Source organism: Vicia villosa, linkage group LG2, assembly GCF_029867415.1.
Source record: "Vicia villosa cultivar HV-30 ecotype Madison, WI linkage group LG2, Vvil1.0, whole genome shotgun sequence".
NCBI lineage: Eukaryota > Viridiplantae > Streptophyta > Magnoliopsida > Fabales > Fabaceae > Vicia > Vicia villosa.
Genome location: NC_081181.1, coordinates 229,888,431 through 229,912,215, shown reverse-complemented (window position 1 = coordinate 229,912,215; position 23,785 = coordinate 229,888,431). Strand labels below are relative to the sequence as shown.

Genomic DNA, 23,785 nt, shown 5'->3' with positions numbered 1-23,785 from the left:
CTCCCTGTCTGTCCTACGCATGGAATCAAGTTGATCAGGCTTAATACCATAAATAAGACATAAGGAATCTTACTGATTATACACATATGAGGCAGAATTGTACTGCATTATGATGTGTCTTAGCAAAGTCGAGGATCGACCTGCTCTGATACCAACTGTAACACCCCACACATATTTGTCTAGAATAATATGCATAAAGTATCATAAATGGTTCATAAGACAACAAATACATAAAGTTTTGCAGCAGAAAGTAGAAGTGTACGAATACAAAAGCCGAATGTATCATGGCCAAAATACAAGTACATCATGTAAGCACATATCCAAAATACATAAACTAGCAAGCACGATAAGAACTAGAAGAATATCCAAGCATCGCCAAGAGATCTAATCCATCTTTCCCTTACCGCGATCTTGCCTCGAACCACCTGAAAAATAAATAATTGGAATGGGATGAGATTACTAAATCTCAGTGAGTCCGCCTATCCTATTAGTCCACTCGGATCTAAAGGGAACATACAAAAAAAATACACGAATCCACCATGGATTCGGGGTTACTCTCACTTCCGGTACAAGCACGGAGTAAACAAGCGACTCGTCCACCATTGGACTTGTCTCAAGCAAATACACATTGTATAGCAACCAAGTATGCAAAACCCGCATCCATAACGGGGAATCCAGAAGTACGTTAATACCACTAGACTAAGTTACTAACACACCCTCGGTGGGTTCACCCACGCCTATATGTCGAGAGACTTACACAAGCACCCTGCAAGAATGGTTAAACGGGTTCGCACAAGCCTACGTGGCTGCGAGGTGACCTTGCCTAAGAGGCGACACCGTCCCATTAACCATATGTACGCACGTGGTGTTAACAGCAAGTGTAACACGCCGTCTCGACGCATGAGCCCATCCGGGTAGGAACCTAATGATGTAGCCTACATGGCATCATTAGAGATGGTTTACCTGTTATGCGTAGGCTTACTTAGCCGCATAACGCCATCATACCGAGCACGCGAGTGTGTATACAGCAAGTGAGTAAAACGCCTCCAGGCCCTCACAAGCACACTGCAACGGTAGTTCAGGTATGTGCCTCTGGATCCAAGATCAGGGCAGTCCCACAGACAACTCAAGGACCCGTGGTCCGAATCGTAACTTAGTACCTGGTCTACTTCGATTCAGCACACGTACATAAACAAGCACTAAAGCATACAAGCACACAAACCCGATTGTTTAACCGAAACAATGGGCATTAATAGAATGATCATAATTCATCATAATATAGCATTCTTATTTCAGCATAACATGGTAGTCAGAAATAATGAACTAATTCAGTCTAATTATACGCAAGTTGCATAGCATCAGTGTCGCACTTTAACTGAAGGTATGTCAGATACACCGGAAAATAATATTCCAACACCGATACTAATTTTCCTAGATAGTACACTCAATTAGCTTTCTAACGGTATATGGTACGCGTCGAACGGACGCACGAAACGGGAGATATGAATTTCCCAAGATTGCTGAATTTTTACCCTGCGCCCAGGGTAATCGGTTACTGGTCCCAGAGTAACCGATTACTGGCTTCAAAAATGCCCATCCACGCCAAATTACACAGGGTAATCGGTTACCCAGGTCCCAGTAACCGATTACTCTGATGCAGAATCAATTTTCTGCGTTTTAGGAACTCTAAACCAGTCCCAAACAACCTGTAGATGATCCCCTACACTTGTATAACAGTCCAAACGAATTTGCATCACATAATTGCAAATAGAAACATTAGCATACAAAGAATAGGGCAAAACAACAGATTTAGCATCATTGATTAACACTTCACTCATAATCCCTAAACCCCAATTGAACCCTTACATGCAAAACTCCCAAGGTCACTAACTATGGACTCACCTTAGGAGTGAAGGAGATGATGAAAACAGAGCTGAAACAAGATGAAGATGATGATGGAAGCAAGGTTTTGGGACAGAATCTGCTGCATGCAAGTGAGCTTGGACCAAGTGTTGGAACTTTCTCCTCTTCCTCCCCCTTTCCACGTTTTGTCTCTTCTTCCTCTACTAAACAAAATTCTGGTTTTTGGAAAGAAGAGAATGATCAACCAAACATGTCCCAAGTTATATTTAAGGGTGAAAATACTATTATGCCCCTCCTATTGCCACTAATAGGTTTAGTTAACACCATAAACCAATTAGTAGAAATATATATCATATTCATCCATCTTATTTCATACTAATCATATTAGCAAATATAAAGATTGAATAAATATAATATCGGGTATTACATTTAAAATATTTTATAAATTTTAAAACATCAATTTAAGTAAATATGAACTTACATAAATAATTTTTTAAATATAAAACTGTGTTCATATTTAATATTAATTTATTATAGAAAATAAAAATTTTATATCATTTATTGGTATTAAAATTATACAATTTTTTTGAATATAGTGGTTTAGTGATAAACGTTAAAATTATAATGTTAAAGATATTGAGTTTAAATTTTTTTTGTTCAATTAATAAAAGAGACATTTTTCAATTTTTTAAAATAAATAAAAGTAAAATAATTTAAGATGGTTTTATATTATATAATCAATTTTAAATATGAGTGCTATCTGATGATATTTTATTCACATATGATTGGATATTTTTATATCATTTATATTTATTTTTTGTTATATGTGATTTATAGATAACAATTCATTTATATTTATAATATTTTTTATTACACACTCATCCCATAATACATAGGTTTTTAAGTTTAAAAATATACTCATTCAATTATATTTTCACTAATATTCTTTTTATCAAATTTTAAGTTTATTAAATATAGTTTAAGTGTCACTCTCGGGACTATTGTAAGTAAATAAATTATTGTGAATTTTTAATGCTCTCTATTCAAATGCACCATCAACTGACTTGAGAATTAGTTAAAAATTTTAATCTTGATATAATTTAGAAGTTACAAATTTACAAAATATTAATTTATTAATTACTCAAGTGTACAAAAAAATCAATCATAAATAAAAAATTGAGAGAAACTTCAAGGTTAAGATTTTTTTTATATATTAGTAGAATGTTTATTTTAAAATAAGATAAATTTTTCATTTAAGTTTATTTTATTTAGTATGATTTTATTTATGATCGATAAAAAAAATAAAAAACTATCCAACTTATTTAATTCGTTAATAGATAATATTATTTAGTAATATTTAAATGTTATAATTCATTTTTAAATATTCTAATTTTTCAAATCACTTGTAAGATGTAATTAAAATGATGAATGAAAAGAAAGACAATAAATGTAATTGTTCAAATCACATATATGATATAATAAGAATTGAGAATGGAAAAGATAGGAAAAGGAAAAATCTTCAAAATTCCGAAATAAACTCAAACAATATATTAGCAGTTTCCAAATATATTTCTTTGATGAAAAAAAATCTCATATATAATTTTTTAATAAAACGAATGAATATATTAAAGATGTTGAAAATAAAATGATAAAAATAAATATATTAAACATATATATATATATATATATATATATATATATATATATATATAATTATTATCAAGATATTAGTATAATTTAATTTTACATTTTATAATTTCAAATTTAGTTGATGCAATTAAAATGGTTAGAGACTAACTTACCTCTAAGAGGTCATTTATCATCGATTTCTTGAACACTAAAGATGCAATTAAAATAACAATATGAACATAAGATCAAGTTACTTGAGTTAGTATCATACAACATTAACTAATGAATAGTCAAGATAATATAAAGATTAAGAAAGATAAAAAAATTATAATACAAAATTAAAATTCTGCTACAAAACTACTGCTAAAAAGTGATTACAAATCAAAATCAAACATTAACTGGTAAAAAGTGAACTGGTAAAAAGTGATTACAAATCAAAATCAAACATTAACTAAAGAATAGTCAAGATAATATAAAGATAAAAAAAATAACAATACAAAATTAAAAAGCTGCTAAAAATTGCAGCTTTTATAAAGTGATTACAAATCAAAATCAAAATCAACTTCTATATTCAACATTTAGTATATATACATGATTGGATGTATATTTCTTGAAAGAGACAGTCTAGAGAACAAATTTAAAAAGAAAAGTGAAAAAAATTGAAGTTGAAGGCCATTTTTTGAGGTATCTACTTAATATAAATCTAAGGTTGTCATGATGGCAACCCTAGCCACATGTCACCTTGGTAGCAAAACTAAACATAAACCCTAATTCTATTTTTACTATTTTGTCCCTACATTAAAAATAAATAATAATAATAACAATAATATTAAACAAAATAATAATAAACTAATAATAAAATAATAATAATAATTCAAATAATAATAATAATTCAAATAATAATAATGATAATAATAATAAACATAATATTTATATTTTTAATTATAATAATAATATAATATAATATCAGCCATCACAATTGTTAATATAAATAATAATAATAACAATAATAATATAAATAATAAATTATAATATAATATTCATCAAATATTAAAAAATAATTTATTATTTATATTATTATTATTATTAATAGTGATGGCCGAATATTATAATATTATTATTATTAATATTATTTTATTTACAATCATAATTATTCAAAAAGTGTATAAATAAATATTTTATATAAATAATTTATAATAAAAAATAAATAAAAAAATCTAAATACAATTTTAATATATATTTATCGTTTCTAAAATATAAGTTAAAAAAATTATAATAAAATATATGTTTAGTTATTAATTTAATATTGTAATAAAATTGTAAATCTCTCTATTTTTTATCCCTCTCTCTAACTCTCTATCTAATATACACTAAAATATTAATGTGATGAAAAAATTAATTGGTTTAAGTCACCAAATTATAACTCTTTCAGTTACTATTCGAACAATTAAAAATAATATAATTATAATTATAATAATAATGAAAAATATAATTCTTTTTAATGTATATTTTGAAAATATTTTAAAAATATAATGACTTTTAATGTTTATTTTGAAAATATTTTGACAAATTTTCCATGATAACAACTCTTTGGCAAAACCCTAATTCTTTTTTAATTTTAATTATTGTTATATGCATAACCCCATGTACATATTGTCTCTTTTCAAGAATCGATATTTTTTTCTGTATAAATATGACTTCTTGATTTCTAAATAAATAATAATTACATATTGATATTTTCTCAAAATATAAATATTTTGTATTTTTTATAATTGTTAGTTATTTTGAAAATGTAATCATTTTTAATGTATATTTGACTCATTTTCATGATAACAATTCTTGGCAAAACCCTATTTCTTTTAATTTTTTTATTATTTGAAGTTTGTATAACAAATAAAATGAATAGAGTTTATTGCAATTTTAATGCCTCAATCCACCATTAATATCATCCATTAAAATTAATTTAGTGTAACAGTTTCATTTTACTTACCTCACTTAAAAACTCATTCAATATAGTTTAAATTTCATAATTTCAATAGCTCATTTTTTATAACTAATTAATTCTAAAAATTGATATTATTTTTTTAAAATAAATATGACCTTTTGATTTTTAAATAAATAAAAGATTAATAATAATTACATAGTGATATTTTCTCAAATTACAAAATATAAATATTTTTATTTTTTATTATTGTTAGTTATTTTGAAAATATATTTATTTTTAATGTATATTTTGATTAATTTTTCATGATAACAGCTCTAGGGAAAATCCTAATTCTTTTAATTTTTTGATTACTTGAAGATGGTATATCAAATAAAATGAAAAGAGTTTATTGCAATTTTAATTCTCCACACCTATTCTATAGTAGTATAACGTAAACTCATTATATTCTCCAATCCACCATTAATATTAATTTAGTGTAGCAATTTCAGTTTACTCACCTCACTTAAACACTCATCAATATATATTTAATTCCATAATTTCAATAAATAATATATAAAGGCCATCTCAGTCCCTCTATAGCATAACATACAAACTAAACCAAAGACAAACATTAAAATTTATCATCCATTATTTCCAACCTTTCCTAATTGCACTCCATTTCTCACGTACAAGATGTTGAATTTGTATTATAATTATAAATGACATTTGGATATATACCATAGATTCAACCAACATTTGTTCAAGGATGTAGCTGTCTTATACGTTAAGATCATTTCTTCATTTTCATCTATATATGTGTGTGGAAGATGAAAGAGAAAAAACAGTTTTATGGGGAGGTTTCATGGAGGCGATGAATAGCAAATAGATATATTCATATAAGAACTTTTACTTTTTTTCTCTTATTTCCTCTATCTTATGTTATTTATTTTTGAAATAATGTCTTCCTATTTCTCTTATTATTTTATTTAATATTAACTTCATACTTAATGTTGTAGGGGTAACAGGGATAGTTTCACAATTTGGAGTTATGTTAAAAGAGTGTTGAATAATGAAATTGTATTGGAAGCTTGCAAGTAAGAGGTAGTTACTATTGAGTATTGACTCTAGCATGACTGAAACTTTGAGAATCAAATGATGTCTTCCGTTGTCAATGAAAAATAACATTCAAAGCATAAAAGTCCAAAATGACGCGTTGAAGATATTATTCATGAGTGCAGAGCTCTTATGTGAAATTTTGAGTTTTAGTTTTATTAGTAGGCATTGTAATATGAAAGCTCATAATTTAGGATAAAAAAAAAAGAATAAGAGTTTCGATGGGATATGTTCCATAACTCTATTGTTTCCAAATGTATTTATCCGGTCCTAATCTAAGTAGATGGTTGATGCTTTGAAATAAATAAATAAATAAATAAATAACAACAACTAAGTAATGGAACGCTATTAAAATTCTAACTAATACTACTTAAGAAACTTTCTTATTGGTGTATTAATATCACTTTGTATAAAATGCCAAAAGTAGTTGAAACCTTAAAAAATTATTATTATTGAAAAAAAAAGAGGCAATTATCAATTATATAAAGTTGATTGTTATGTGCATATTAGATGGTTTGTGTGTTAATTCTAAAGTATGATATAAAATACAATTAATTCTTTATTTGATTATTAACCATTTTTCTTCTCTACAACTTTATTCTATTATAGATTCCGAAACTTTGTGATGGTGATAATGTTTCTTGCTTGATATAGTATATTTTTGGCATTGCAGGTTTAATTTTGATGAAGACAATTATAATATCATTTTCATTAAAATAGCTGATTTAAATACTAAAGACTATTATCTCATTTTAAATATTCTTATATTTAAACAATGATGAGATACAATGTAACTAATATGAATAATAAATATATTAAATTTTATTAACAACACTTATAGCTCACATTCTTATTTTATTCAATTCTTTTAAATATTAACACTGTAAGAAATTACATTATTAATTATTATAAGGGTATTATTATATATATTTAATATCTATAAAATTTTGTAGTTCATTATTTATTGTTACACTTCTCATATTCTAAGTAATCAGTGTTGTTATACATTTGAGTAGTTATACATTTGCTAATATTAATTGTTACTTATTTGCTATTAATAATTAAGTTACAATACTAAGAATCATTATTAGAGTTGTTATATATTTACTATTAATATTAGAGTTGTTACTTATTTGCTATTAATAATTAAGTTACAATATTCATATCTATAAAAAATTGAATTAGAATGAAAATGTCATATCATTAAATTTAATATATATAATATATATATATATATATATATATATATATATATATATATATATATATATATATATATATATATATATATATATATATATATATATATAAAATTTATCTTAACTATCTATTATATATCAGAAGATTAAATAATATTCATATTTTTGTAAATTTAAATCCCAAAATATTTTTATTTTTATGCGTTTTTATTTATTAATTTTTAAAAAAATTCATATTACTTTTATGAATTTTAAATTATAAATATCTTAATTGAAGTTTATTATATTTTTATTAATATAATAATAATTATTTTTAATAGTGTTAGCTGAATATATTATTATTAATTATTATTAATTCTTATTGCTGCTCTTGAGATTTATGAGACCGTTGTTGACATAAATACATCTATTTCTATTATATTCATTTGTACTAAAATTAATTTAAATTGTAAGTTAAATGCTAAAATTAATATAGTTCAAATAGTTTTATGCTCATAATGTTAAAAATAACTTACTTATTTTAATATATAAATTGAAACATAATAGATTTTCTGATAACCTTAAAAAAACAATATTATAAAACATTTTTTACATTATTGTTTCTCATTAAAAAATTATTAGTATAATTATAAACATAATTTAAATATATGTAAATAAAAAATTAAATATTAACTATTATTAAATAATGCAATTTTATTTCCAATATACCCGTGCGGAGCACGGGTCCACAATCTAGTTTATAATGAATGCATAGAATTCAAAGAGATGGTAATTGAAAAGTAAAAAATCGTAACGTATATTCTATAAAAAAGATAATATTTTTTTTTTTGGAATAAGTTAAAATATGGAAGATGGAAATTTTTTATTCTCTCTTTAGAATTCTTTAATTCATTATTATTGCACTTAATAAAATTAAAAAAAAGTCAAAAAAAATGTTTAATAGTTACACTTAAATTCCTTATTAAACGTTTTTGTACGATTCATTTTTTTTAAACTTTTATGTGAGTGTTAAATGATATATATTAAACTATTAAATGCTAAATTTATTCTTAAAAAAGAGATGTAACTGTTGCATTAATTTTTTTATACTCTGCAAACAAATTCTTCACTTTTATAATCTTTATTGCAATCAGAATAAATTAAAAGAAAGTTTGGGTGCGTGTGTGTGGTCTAGCGGTAAAACGCTTGGGTCTTGAGAGTGTGCTTCTCTCAAGGTCTCAGGTTCGAAACCCGCTAGATACAAATTGCTTATTAAAAAAAAAAAAAAATAAAAGAAAGTTTAATAAAATATATAAAAATAAAAATTACATTTTTATAATCTTTATAATCTTCTAAGTGCAATAAGAATGAATTATAAAAATGGATAATTTTTTTTTAGAATATAGAACATACAGAAATAAAAGCATTTTTAATTCAACTTTATTAGATGTAAATATTGTAATTTAATAATTCTTAATAGCGAATGTGTAACAACTTTGTTAATAATAACATCTCTGATAATAATTATTGTTTTTATTTATCTTTAATTAAATTTATTACATAAATCTTTAAAATACTATTTTTTATGTTATTATTTGTATGTATAATAATCCTAATTTTTTGCTGAAACTCACTCTCTAAAAATTGACCATATTGGTTTAATAATCATTATAAAATAATATCCAATAAATAATTTATTTAAAAAATTATAATTATTTATCTATTATCCCTATCATGATAATAACTCTAATGTTTTTGTTGACATTGCATCATATAGAAATAAAAATGAATAATTTTTTTTTAGAGTATAGAACATATAGAAATAAAAGTTTAATATATTATTATTATTTATTTTATTTCTTCTTGATTATAAATAATTTAGAAAAAATATTTATTTATATACATAAATATTTATTTTGTTTAATATTTATTTATTTCTTAATTAATATGTATTAAAATTGTATTCAGATTTTATTATATTTTCTACTATTGCAAAATAGATAAGTAATTATAACTTTTATAAATAATAAAAATTTTAATCATAGTAGCTGAATATTATATTATATTTATTTTTATTATTATAATTATAATTATAATTATTTTATTATTTATTACTAGATGAATATTATTTCATAATTTATTATTAATATTATTATTACTTTGTTTATTTTTATTTTTATTATTATTATTATTTTAATTATTTTAATTATAATTATTAAGTTTATTATTATTAATATCATTATCCTTATTATTATTATTATTATTTTGTTTATTATTATTGTTATTATTATTGTTTATTTTATTTCTTCTTGATTATAAATTATTTAAACAAAATATTTATTAATTATAATTGATTATTAGTTGACTATATATTTTTTAGAAATAAGATATTTTTTAATGTAGAGATATCAAAATGCAACAATCGTTTAATTATCTTAAAATTGAAGATCTAGTGTATAATATTACTAAGAATGTTTATAAATAATGACAATTTTAATTAATTTTAAAAATTCTATGAGGTTGACACATCAGCATTAGTATTGTATTAGAATGACACGTCATATTAGCTTTAGGGTTGTTACCAAAGGTTGTCATCATGACAACCTTGGATTTATAGTAAGTAGATGTACTATTTGATTGTGTGATACCCATGTTTAAAATTTGAATTTAAATTATGAACTTGTGACTTTTTTTATAATATGATGTTTTCAAAAAAAAATTAAGTACTAGTTATATTTTTTAGGGACTGAATCATCCGGTTCGATAGATTTCATACCTATATAATTTTGATATAACGACCGGTTTATTCAACCGGTTTAATCCGGTTTAGTCATGCGGTTCGACCAGTGACCCAGTGGTTCGACCAATAAACCAGTGACTCAGTACCCTCACCGGTTTGATGTCCGGTCCGGTTTTTAAAACACTGCTACTATCAAATTCAAAACAGTATATTATGTATATGTATTCATCAAAAAAAGTGAATTCAAATTAATTAGGAAACAAATAAAAATGAGTAAGGAAAATATAGAACCGAAAAGACAAAAATGTATTTGATTCTCTTATTAAAATGAATTTAGGAAATTAAGAATTCAATATATAAATTAATTACTATTTATTTTTGTATCATTAATGGAATAATATATATAATTAATTGAAATCAACTTAAAAATTAGGATTTAGATTAAATTATTAAATTTATTCAGAAACTGTTTTAAAACTATTTAATTGGATATAATAAACAAATTCTATGTGTAGTTTATTGAGTTGTTTAATAGATAGAATCAAATTAAAATACTTATAATTTAAAAAATATTTTTGAAATTTTTTATAAGAAAATATATATTCAGTTGGTGAAATGAAAATATTATAGATGATTCAACTTTTTTTTTGTAAGTAATTTATATTTAGCAGGAGCAATTCGCATCTATAATTGATAGTTGATGTGTTTTATATAATAAAATTATTATAATAAATAAAACGTCAAATTACAGTTTTAATCTTCTTAATATAATTCATTTACAAAATCAATATCTCATTATATTTTTAAATATTTTTGTTCTCGTTTTAATTTCTGGTAAAAAGAAAGTGCTAATGTTAAGTTAATAAATTTCACATCATTAAATTAAAAAGTTATATTATATTTGTACCAAAAACAAAAAATATAATGCAAAAAGTGAAACAAATCAATATTTAAAATTAAAATTATGGAAATAAATTAGTAGTTACGGAAACAAAATCACGAGTAGATATCAAACGAGCATGTTCATTCCGTTTAGGCACACTTCGAAAAGCTTGGAAAATAATGGGATGAAACAAACTTAGTAAAGAGTTTATGACTAAAACTTTGATCCATCTCGCAAAAAATTATCATAAGGCGCGAGACGGGTCTGCGGGCTTACACTTTTTAAGTTTAAAAAATAAATTTTAGGTTAATATTTGGGTCTACAAAAGCTTGCGACTAATGGGATGGAGCGGAGTAGATATATTACAAGGTGCGAGCCTAAAATATTGACACGTCCTAAAAAAATACGTGCAAAATACGTGCAAAACAGAATGTTCAACCAGAACCGTTTTACCATCCCGGTGTATTCTAAATCCTAAATATTTACATCTTTTAAGTTTCTTCTCCACACCCGTTATTTAAATCCTAACTCCTTAATACATGCTTCAACTTCAACTTCTTTTTTTTTAAACAGTTTATGTTGTTTCACTCTAAGTTATTATTCTGATTTGTTTGAAAAGACATTTTGTTCTAGGGCATGGATTTAAAAAATTTGTTATGGTTAGAATAGTAGTGAAAATGTGAGTAAGTGGAAAAATAGTCTCATATTAAATAAGAATGTGGTGAGTTGAATATTTATAAGTGAGAGAACTCATTCGTCACCTTTAAGTTTTAGGTGGACAAGTGGTATATCTCTCACAAAGGTGTCTAATCTTATATTATGTATCAATACTCCTTAGTGAAAAACTCCTCCCATAATAATAATCTTAATCAAGAGATATTGTGGACTTATATGTGATCGATCATAAGGATTGGAGAAAAATATGAACCAAGACATACGGTGAATATTGTACGACACTTTAAATTTGACCCACCTCGCAAAAGTCTGCAAAAAAGGGTGTGACGGAGCAGGCATAGTAGATGCATTGATTTAACAAGCCTGCTAATCAAGTTCTAGCTGATGCATTGATTTAACAAGCCATAAGCCTTATCTGTTAAGGATTCATGGAGGTGCAAGTGATACAACAGTTTTGTATTTCTCTATTGTAGAGAAACTTCATCATATTAAATAAGATTTTAGAAATTTCTATGCAACATGTTCAGGTACACCGGTTATTTTGGAAGGGCAATTAATCAAGATCCACATTGTGCTATCTTATCTCGTAGAAACACAGCATTATTGGCTACCATCTGATCTTTTTTTGTTAAAAAGATGCTAATGTAATCTAATGACATAACTAATTACTAACAAAATTCAATAGCAAGTTTGATATTGGTGCTTTGCTAAATCAGAAAGTAAAAGATTAAAATATCCATCCAACATGGGCTGAAATTTGAACCTTAAACCTCTTCCACACTATCCACAGCTATGTGTAAACCAAATGTAGATTTGTAAGTATTGACAAGATTCATTTTCTAAGCTAATGATAGAAAACACATTCTTCTGTAATACAAAATAAGTCAGAAAAGGTTAAATCCATGCATATTGACCATAAACTAAAACAAACTAACTAAATGATGTTGATCTTCCTCGTTTTTTATGTTTATCATTCGCAGTAGAATCTTCTAGCGCTTCTGCATATTTCTCCAAATCAGACTTCTCTAAGCCTAAAAAGTCGGAGAAGGAACCTTCTCCGTCAAAACTTGAATATCTCCTATCAAAGGAAGTTCTACCGTCAGTGTCGGTTGATGTACTCCGCCGTTGAGCATTGCCGTTTTCTTGATATCCAGATGAAACCTGAATATGACGATGATGCCTATCCTTTCCTAATATCAATCTTTTAAGCTTGCCAAAAAACTTGTTCTGACTTTTAGCGTTAGTTCCGGAAGAAAAATGATCATACTCTCCAGAGTCAGTAATAGAAGAAGATTGTGAGGAGGACCGGTGATTTAAATCAATATCCACATTAATCCCTAGTCCATTAGTATCAGCACATTCAAGTATTAGTTTCTTGGCTTCAATCAAAGGGGTAGGCTTTAAGCTTTTACTCAAGTCATTTGCAACCGTTTTATTGTGTAGAGGCTGATGATTCTGCAGCTCTTGTCGTAAACGAGCATTTACCCACCGCACGTATAATAATTCTTCAATATCTGAACGTCGATCAGATTGTATTTGCTCAATTTGCTTCAACAAGTCCTCATTTTCTTTTCTAAGACGCTCACTTTCTTGATTCGCATCATTAGCAAGGATCTGCGTGGAATCGAATCTTCTAGTTAAGTCAGAATTCTCTATCTGCGATCTTGAATTAGATTCCCTCAACTCTTCTACTTCAGACTCAAACGCCTCTAACTTTTGCAGCTTACTTTTGATGTCCTGATCACAAGCAGCATCTTTGCAATCTTGGTCTTGCAGCATGGCTACTCTTTGTTGCAGACTAACGATCCGCTCTTTATTCTGTTCAGCTTCACGCCTAATTTCCTTATTGAGCAGCTCGATTTTTGCTTTTGCTGCGTCAAGCTCAGCCAGCACATTTGCATGATCAGCAACCTGTTCCCTTAGTTTCCGATTCTCAGACTGTAAGCTTTTAGCCTTGAGATTGAACATCTCTACCTGCATATTAGTTATCTTCAATCTATTTTCGAACTCCATCACAACCGTTTCTTGCTCTTTAAGACCATAGTACTCAAGTAGCTGAACCTCGAGATTTTGTTCCTTGTCTTGAAGCAATCTAACCATGTTCTTGAGTCGATGTATCTCTTGTTCATACTCATCTTTATCAAGACCTTCATATGCTATAGAAGATTTTACTTCTAACTTCCGCGCCTCTACTTCAAACTCTACCTCCTTAACGAGCTCGTCAAATTCAGGTAGGAGGAACTCATCTCTATCACCATTTTGTTTACTGCTATTCGTAAGAGCGTTAGAAGAATTCTCACTACTCAATCCGTCGGAGCATGTTGCATCAACGTCTCGTCCTAAATTAACTTCATGACCTGAGAAAAACACCATTACATTTAACAAAACAATAACTTGAATAGTTCGATTCATGATGAAATTGAAAGGACACAAAACCTTGATTGGTTCTGAGGCGTGAGCATAGAAATCCAGCAAAAGAAAAGCCAAAAGCCAAACCAATATTCAATAAAATAGGCTTCACACCCTTCTCCTTCTTGATCATCATCAAAATTCAATCTAATCTTTCATCACTATCATTAAACTCTTAACTGATTCATACCTAGAAACCTAATAACAATTCATACAGCTTATACAAAATCAGAAAGCATCCAAATAACAAAAGCTACTTTCGAATGATTTTCAATACAAAGAATTGAATTCAAAAAACTAGTTACGAAAGAAACAAAAGTGAGTAAAGAAGAAAAGTACCTGAGGTTCGTGTCCATGAAAACCGAAAAGACAAAAAGGGTATTTGTCTCTTTCTTTTTGATGAGACCAAAACAAGAACAAACGAATCTTTAAAATGTAGTTGTTGTGTTGACTAAATTATTTGAAATCAGAAGAAACTCAATTTGCCAAGGATTCCTTTTTAATCTCTTTAATTCTTTCACTAATTATAGACATTATATTTTTAAAATTTTAAAGTTAAGTATTTTATTTATACATTTTATATAAAAAAACAATTTTATTAACAAAGTTCAAAGGACATCATATATTTTAAACAATTTTGACACTATATTTAAGGTAACATGAAACTAGCTATATGCGGTATAAGTAAGTGACTAGTCCACCCTCTATAAACTATCATCTCAATAATCATCTTATTTATGTTTCTATTATGTACCTTATGTCCAAAGCACTTGTCGTTTCTCCATTTTTAAATCTCATAAAGTGTCTCAGTTATGGCCAAGTTCATCAATTCTGCCATCCACCTCTTGCCACGAAGTACGCTGCATAATCCACTTGAATTCGACATTCAAGTCTTGTGGATAATGTTGGATCCTAGACCAATTCAGAATTTTGATCCAGATTTGCCTAAGTTCCCAGCACTTAAAGAACATATGAGTTATTGTTTCTTCTTTCGTGCAGAAGACACATTTAGTGTCAGCCACCATTCCAAACCTGTGAAGCCTAGCTTTTGTAGCAAGCTTACCATGACAGACCATCCACATGACTATAACAACCTGTGGCCTGGCAGTGTTGCATATAATCAGGTTGCTCCAAGGCATCTTCGGGGGGTATCAAGTATCGAACTAAGGTACACTTTCCTACCATTGAGCTTCACCTGTTGTAGCATAATGTCCCAAAGGGTCTACAAGTTCACAACGATTTCCCTTTGCTTTAAGACCAAGTTGAATAACCATGAATCACTAGGTCTGGCTTTGACAGTCATCACACCTTCTTTTCGCAAGTAGTAGGTGTGAATCTACCTCACCCACATGCTATTAGTTTTAGCACAGATGTTCCAAAGTAACTTGAGGAGGTAAACTTGATTCCAAATCTCTATGGTCCTGATGTTGAGCCCCCTTTACTTATTGGTTTACAGACTTTCTCCCAAGAGATTGGGCTCTTCCTGCTAAGAATTTCATATATTTATTTATTACACTAAATATTTATTTTTGTAAATTTTTATATTTAATTTTTTAATTATTTATTTAATTAATATTATATGTACTACTAACTAACATCTTCTTTCTAATTTTTCATACTACCAAAGTTATTATTTTAGTTTTTGGTTTTTGGTTTTTGTTTTTCATTGTTGTTATTTTTATTTTTTTATTTTTATATTCTTAAGATTTTCGAAGCAAAAATATCACGATAATGACTAAGGTAATTTTCTAAATGTTTACTAATTTAGTGATATTATTGATTCGTTCATGCCCCTATAAACTTAAATACTCTTTTCAATCTCATAAATACACTTAATTCTAATTTTAATCAAAATTTATCATAATAATTTTAATTAGTAAAACTATTCTAATTAATTATAATTAAAAATGAAATTCTTTTTTATATATAAATTAATAATTAAATTAAAAACGTGGGTGTTAGAACTCCACTGCATCAATTTAAGTGGCGACCATGTTTAGTAAAAACTTGTTATAATTTGTGTTAAACTCAAATATATAGTTAACTTAAAATCAAGTGGGTCAAATTGAGTCACTCAAAATAGAGTAGTGCTACGAAAGAAATGCAAGAATGTACCCATGTCATTATTTTATAGTAGAATTTTTAATTATTTTAAATTTATTCTCCTGTTTAATTGGGATCATGGGATAGTGGTGATAATGAAAGGTTAAGATTATTCTTGTCTTTCTTGTTTTCACAATTTTTTTAACAATAAGCATTTTCCTCAAAATATATAGAAACAAAATAGGAGAACAAAAAGAGGGTGAGAGGGAACCAAACCCTTGAAACCTGACATTCCAAACTTATCTTTTATAATGTGGAATCGGACAAAATTTGGAGTAATAGATCGATAATGAAGGCAATGAAGACTAAGACCATAGTTTGCTAAGGCATCTATTGCAAAATTTCCTTCCCTGAAGATATGTGTAATAATGAGGTGCATAAATATAGCACGAGGTGCACATTTTGTCCATCGGTTTCTTAAGCTCCAAGGGATGATGTTTTTTTTTCTTATCACCACCGGTATAGTCCAGTTCGGGGGATCAGCTCTGGCATTAAGTAGGTCAAGCCCCCTCCTGATCGGAGTTGCGGGGGATCGAACTGTGGTCCTCCCTACCAAGTATAGCGCCAATCACCATTAGACCAACTAACGATTGGTAAGGGATGATGGTTTTGTTCTTAAAGGTCACTGCATAAAGCATTAAATTTGCCTCGGGTCATAAATTGTGCATCTACAAATGATGAGCAGACTCAATGGCGCGAAAGACCCCAAAAATCTCTACAAAGAAAACTGACTCATGGCCTGTCGATTCCGCGGAAGCACTAATAAACTCAACTCTTTCATTGTTGTTTGAATATGGCACCGCAACTTACCATGGTGTTGGTGGAAGCTCCATCAACATTGCACTTGATTCAGTTCAAAGGGAAAAGGGGAGACCAAAAGACCTCTTTAATAGACGGTACTTTAGGAGGGTTTGTTAAAAACAACGCTCTAATGTATCTCTAAGCGTTAAACATATCAAATGTCGATTTCAATTTTTTAAATTTCTAAATTTTAAATTTAAAGAATAAGAGTTGCTATTCTAAATCATGTAATTATTAATTTAAACTTTATTCTTATAAGATCTATTGATTTATAAAAATTTAATTTATGATTTTGTTTTGTCTATATTGCTATACAATATATAAAAACACTAACATTTACATTTGACAAATTTTATTTATTATTATTTTATTTTTTAATTATGTTAAAAATATATTACTTTTCATAAGATTTAAACAATTAATCTTTTTAATAAAATTAATATTTATCGTTATTAATTCGATAAAATTTATCCGTAGGTAGATGTCTAATTCAATAAAATTTATCGTTTTCTAGTATATGATATTTTATATACACTTTTAAAAATCTTTATGAATGGATGCGTAAGTTTTACATGGTTCCGTGAAGTTTTACAATGATTTACATACATTCTGTTTTATGAAAAAGTGCACTAGTATTCAAAACAAGAAGGTGGTATTGGAATACCGCTTTCATGGCGGCACTAAATTTATCTTTTTACACTTGAAAACAACTTTTTAACGTGTTAACTATGAAAATATTTTACCTTAAGTTTGAATAATATTTTCGGAGCTTTTATGTGATATATAAGATGATTTGTGATATATCAAAGATAAAGAATTAAGGACAATCTTAACAATGTTAATCTTTGCCACTTTATCATGATTGATTGTTGTCTTCATTTTTTCTTCTTTATTCATCGTTGACTTTCTCTTTTTCTTCTTTTGTTGATGTATTTGTATTCATCAAAATTCAAGAGAGACTCTTTTTCACATATATCAAGAATATTAGAGGTCCGAGATCATTTTTGCCATTGCAAGCAGCCTTGACAACCCAATTTGCATTAACTCAACTTCCAACAAGCCTTTGTTTGATAGATCATTTGGTCACTATGTCAGAGTTTTGGTGGACATTGACTTGACTAAGGAATTAAGACATAAAATCATGGTTGAAAAAAATATGATTTGTTTTTTCGTGGAAATTGAATACGAGAGGATATTGTTCTATGAATTTCGCAAATGTATTGGCACATTAAAACCAAATGATAGAGGAAAAACTTTTCCTTTATAATTGAGGTATTCAGGTCTGTCACCCGATCTCTCACGCAAAACATTTCGCTCTTACAAGCCTCAAATCGGGAGAATAAAAATTGAAGCATTATATAAAATATGACGAAATGAATTCCATCATATTTCATTTTGCTCAATCCATCATTTATAAATTTGAACAATAAAATCTAATTATATATCACTCCATTTCATTTCTTCAATTCAAACACTACGAAAGTATTATTTCACATGCATCGCAGATATGAAATCAAAACATATTTATTGAGAAACAAATCGTTGTGTAATTACCTTGCAAATTTCAGTTAAATTGATACTCCCTCTGACCTAAATTATAAGCAAATATTCTCTTTTTAGATTCATTGAGTAATGAATATATCTGTTCTACATAAAAGATCAGATACATTTATTATTCAATAAATCTAAAAAGAAAATATTTGTTTATAATAATGGCGAGAAGGAGTATGGTTTTTTAACTCATTATTCTGCTTTAATTTTTTTTTTTTTTGAGAAAAAGGAGGGCCAAAGGCCCGAAAAGAAAAACAACCACATCAGAACAAGTCGGGGATTAGAGACCCCGGTGTGATCTCTGGCTAACTCATCTACCAACTCAGCTGGACAAGTCATATAACATAATTTTCCTATATTATGAGACAAACTTAGATTAGCTAAAATATCGGCACACTTGTTGGCTTCTCGGTATATATGAGACAGGGTGATATCTTCCATCTCATCAAGGAATTTTCTGATTTGCTTGTAGATTCCATTCCCGGCTTTGATCTTTACAGCCTTTTCCGCTATAGCATCCACTATGTACTTATTATCTGTCTGTATACTTGTCCTTGTGTATCCTTTTGAAAGAGCAAATTTGATTCCTTCAAAGATTCCCCATAGCTCCGCAGTAAGTACATTACAAACACCAATATGCTTGGAAAAACCCCCAAGCCATATGCCACAGTAGTCTCTGAGTAATCCTCCACATCCTGCTTTGCCCGAAGCCTTTGCTACCCCGTCTACGTTAAGAGTAATGAAACCTTCTTGGGCCGGAGCCCACTTGACAAAAATCAGATTTCTAGTATTAGCTTCCTGTAATCTCTGAGTAGACAAGCTCCACCTATACTCGTGATGTCTTCTCCTAATGTCTTCAATCAGATCTGTTGGCATAATGAAATTTTCATCATGAATTCTTTTATTCCGCCAGTACCAAAGAGAGTGGCATGTCGTTGCCCACAAAGCGCTCCAATCATCTGTGGCTCTTCTACTAAAGTTGTCCTTTAGATTCATGTGTATCCATTCCGTCAGACCTGCAAGGAAAAAGTTAGTATAAAAGGTCTCACCCAAAAGTGAGAGCCAAACAGATTTTGCAAGAGGGCAATCTCGCAGAGCATGGAGGACAGTTTCCATGATATCAGCACAAACATTGCAAAACGGATCCCGCAGATTCATACAACTGAGCCTCGAATTGGTAGGGAGACTGTTGTGTTTAGCTTTCCATATAAAGGCTTTAATTCTCTCAGTGGTTTGCAACTTCCAGATTTTGTTCCAATCATTCCCAGTAACAGCAACGGCTCCAGCATTGCTTAAAAGATGATACGCTGCGCTAACAGTAAAATCGCCATCCTCTTTGCTATTCCACATACACATATCCGGGCCATTCTCAGCATGGGGAGGGTGAATGGCTATAATTTCTTCAACAATATCCAAGGGGAGAAAGGTCCTCAACCAATCGCAATTCCATTCTCCATTGTCATTAATAAGATCAATGATTTTGGTTTGGAGGTCCATATTCAGATTCAGAACTCTCTCATCATCAATTATGATGCCTGATGGCAACCATCTATCAGCCCAAGCCTTTGTATTTTCTCAATTACCAATATCCCATCGAATCCGGTCCTGCAAACTAAAACAATCATTGCTAATCTGCTTCCATATGCTAGAGTCAGTCGGTTTAGCATCCACAGAAAAAAGACCATTCTCTCGTCTATCATATTTGCCCTTGAGGACTTCACTCCAAAGATTATTATCACCACTAAGAAATTTCCACCCAAGTTTCATCAGACATGCTTTGTTTGCCATACTAAGATCTCTGACACCTAGGCCTCCTTCAGATTTTGGTGTAGTGATAGTACTCCAATTTAGAGCATGAATGTGTTTCTTAGAATCAGAATCGCCCCATATGAAATTACGTTGAATAGCTTGAATCTCTTTCAATGTTTCTTTTGGCATTACAGTGGACATCATGGTATACGTAGGCATAGCTTCTAACACAGTTTTAGCTAGCGTGATTCTCCCTGCAAAGGACAAATTTTTTGCATTCCAATTGTTCAGCTTTGTCTTTACCTTTTCCAACAGATAGTGGAAATTTCTATGTCTTGGTGTTTTTCCGGTTAGGGGAACACCTAAGTACTTACCAAGATTCTCTGTTTCTTTTAACCCTGACAAGTTCAGCATCTCTTTTCTCACTATTATTGGGGTATTCTTGGAGAATAATATCCGAGTTTTCTCAACACTAACCTTTTGCCCAGACTGAAGGCAAAAGTTTCTCAAAACCTCTTCCACACACTTCATTTGATTTGTAGTGGCTGTACCAAAAAGGAGAAGATCATCTGCAAACATGAGGTGGGAGATGGTTGGCCCTTTTCTCCCTACTTTGATGCCTCTCCAATCTTTATTTTCAACTTTCTCGCAAATCATATGTGAGAGTTTATCCATGCATAGCACAAAAATATAGGGAGAGATCGGGTCACCTTGTCGAATTCCTTTCTTGGGGGAGAAATAATTTGACTCTGTGCCATTCCATCTAATAGACATACTTACAGAAGAAATGGCAGCCATAATGACTTGAATGAGTTTTTCAGGAAAGCCAACTTCACAGAGAACATTATGAATGAAATTCCAATTAAGATTGTCATAGGCTGCTGCTAAGTCCACTTTCACCACGAACTGCCCTTGTTTTCCTTTCCTCTTATTCATGCTATGCAGCATTTCCTGCGCCACAACTATGTTTTCTTGGATGTTCCTGCGGGGTATAAAACCGGTTTGATAAGGTCCGATAATATGACCAATATGCTCCTTCAGCCTGTTGACAATTACTTTACTCAAGATTTTGTACATGGTGTTACACAGAGATATGGGGCGAAATTGTTGAACCATTGTGGGGCTTGGAATTTTTGGTATCAAGCACAACTCAGTTTGGTTGAGCTCTATAATACTTTCAGGATTGTTCCATCTATTCTGAATGTCTTTAACAGTGGTGTCCCTAGTGGTGGCCCAAGATTTTTGGAAGAAACCCGCTGGGAAGCCATCAGGGCCTGGTGCCTTCCAGGGTGCCATGCTGAAAAGAGCCTTTCTGATTTCCTCCCTTTTCAAATCCTGCCCTAAATTTGCAGAAGCTTGTTCCTTTAGGTTTGGATAAGTAAAGTGAGTTACTTGCCAAGGACTTGTCACATAATCGCTAGTATAACGCTGCTGGAAATGGTCTTTGAAAAGATTACTGATTTGCTCTTGATCCTCGATCCACACATTCTGGTCATTTTTTATCATAAGAATTCTATTTTTCCGTCGCCTCTGAATAGCTTTGATGTGGTAGTAATGCGTATTTCTATCACCATCCACCGACCATTTAGCCCTCGACCTTTGGAACCAGAGCAATTCTTCCTGATGCAAAAGCTTTGCCAACTCCATTTGAAGGTTCTTCTCTATCTTCTTGAGCCCATAGTGACCTCTTCCTTCATGGAAGCTAGTTTGGATGCCTTTGAGCTTATTCATAATGCTTATTTTCTTACCATTGATGCTGTAGAGCGTGAGGTTTGACCACGATTGAATCTTGCTCTTAAATCTCATCAGATTTTCAACTACAGGTTGATCCTTCTGCCAATATTGTTGCAGGAAATCTTCATAAGAATCTTCCAACAACCAAGCACTTTCGAAGCGAAATCTGTAAACATTTCTATTCATTGTATCATCTTTGAAGGAGATAAGTATTGGGTGGTGGTCCGAGAAGTCCATACGGGTAAGCACCTTAACATAAGCATTAGGAAACTTCACCCTCCAATCATCGTTACACATTGCCCGATCGAGTCTTTCATAGATTCTGGTTCCTCCTTGATAGACTGGACCTCTCCACGTATATTTATGCCCCATAGATTCCATATCCATCAGGTTACAATCATCCATACGCTCTCTAAATAAATCACACCGTTTCATGGAAACTCTAGCTCCTCCTCTTTTCTCAGTGTTGTTCAGAATGTCGTTAAAATCGCCTCCTAAAATCCACTCTTCCTTCATATTGCTGGCAATTCTCTTGAGCTCCTTCCACAAATCTTTTCTCCCTTCCTCTCTAGGACTAGCGTAAACGGCGGTAAAATAACTCTGCCCCCTGTTTTGAACTTAAGATGAACATGTAGGTATTGAAAGTGTTTTTCAATAAGTCCTACATCTACCTTATCAGAATTCCAAGCTAAAGCAACTCCTCCAGAGAAACCAATGGCTTCCGAGACAAATAAACTATCAAACCCCAGTTTCTTAAAAGAATTTGCAAGTTTACCTGAATCAACTCTAGTTTCCACTATAACAAGCATATCAGGTCGATTCATAGTGAGGTATTGTTTACATACTCTAACAAAAGCTTTGTTAGCCGCTCCTCTACAATTCCATATCATAAAAATTATTGAGATGAATTGGCCAAAAGAGCCTGGCCTGGAGTTTCTTCCACCAAATCCATTTCCGATTCTGCATCTTGAGTGTCTTCAATCGCCACCTGAGGACTTGACTCATAGTTCTCTTTGAAAATTCCACCTTCTCTAACATCTGAAGCTATCCGCATAGGAGTGGTGTCAACATTGCTTAAGTCCACAATCTGATTTTCTTCTCCATTTGCTCGTAATTCTTTTGGGCCAAGTTGGAGAAGAAGGTGAATGGAACCCGTATCAAGCCCATTTGAATTGTTGGATTGAAGGGGGCCATTTGGGTTGGGCTTCTCATTCAGATTTAAGCCTGAAATGATGTCACTAATAGTTTCTCTCTCCAGCATCTTCTCGTATATTTCCTTCTTTTTTTTTCCAAATGGTCCCACCGCTCTTTTATCTTTTTCTATGCCACCTGTTGCTTTCTCTATGACATTATGGAATCCCTTAGCCTTTTTATTATTGGTTTCCTCAGATTTCTTTTTATCTTTTCTAGATTTTCTTTGGTGAGCGACCGTT

General features: G+C 29.8%; 1 protein-coding gene across 1 annotated transcript; it reads right to left on the bottom strand.

Moving 5' to 3' along the window:
• Positions 1-12,827: 12,827 nt before the first annotated feature.
• On the bottom strand, positions 12,828-14,876 carry LOC131648443 (protein CHUP1, chloroplastic-like). Its single transcript, XM_058918200.1, has 3 exons — positions 14,754-14,876; positions 14,442-14,612; positions 12,828-14,362 (listed from the first exon to the last, which is right to left on the bottom strand). The coding sequence occupies exons 2-3, from the start codon at positions 14,548-14,550 to the stop codon at positions 12,936-12,938; spliced, it is 1,536 nt and encodes a 511-aa protein (XP_058774183.1). The 5' UTR covers positions 14,551-14,612; positions 14,754-14,876; the 3' UTR covers positions 12,828-12,935.
• Positions 14,877-23,785: the final 8,909 nt, after the last annotated feature.

Coding starts and splice junctions, on each gene's coding strand:
- LOC131648443 (XM_058918200.1), bottom strand. CDS start 14,550: ATGATGATCAAGAAGGAGAAGGGTGTGAAGCCTATTTTATTGAATATT. Junction 14,363..14,441: donor ACGCCTCAGAACCAATCAAG/GTTTTGTGTCCT, acceptor TGTTTTTCTCAG/GTCATGAAGTTAATTTAGGA.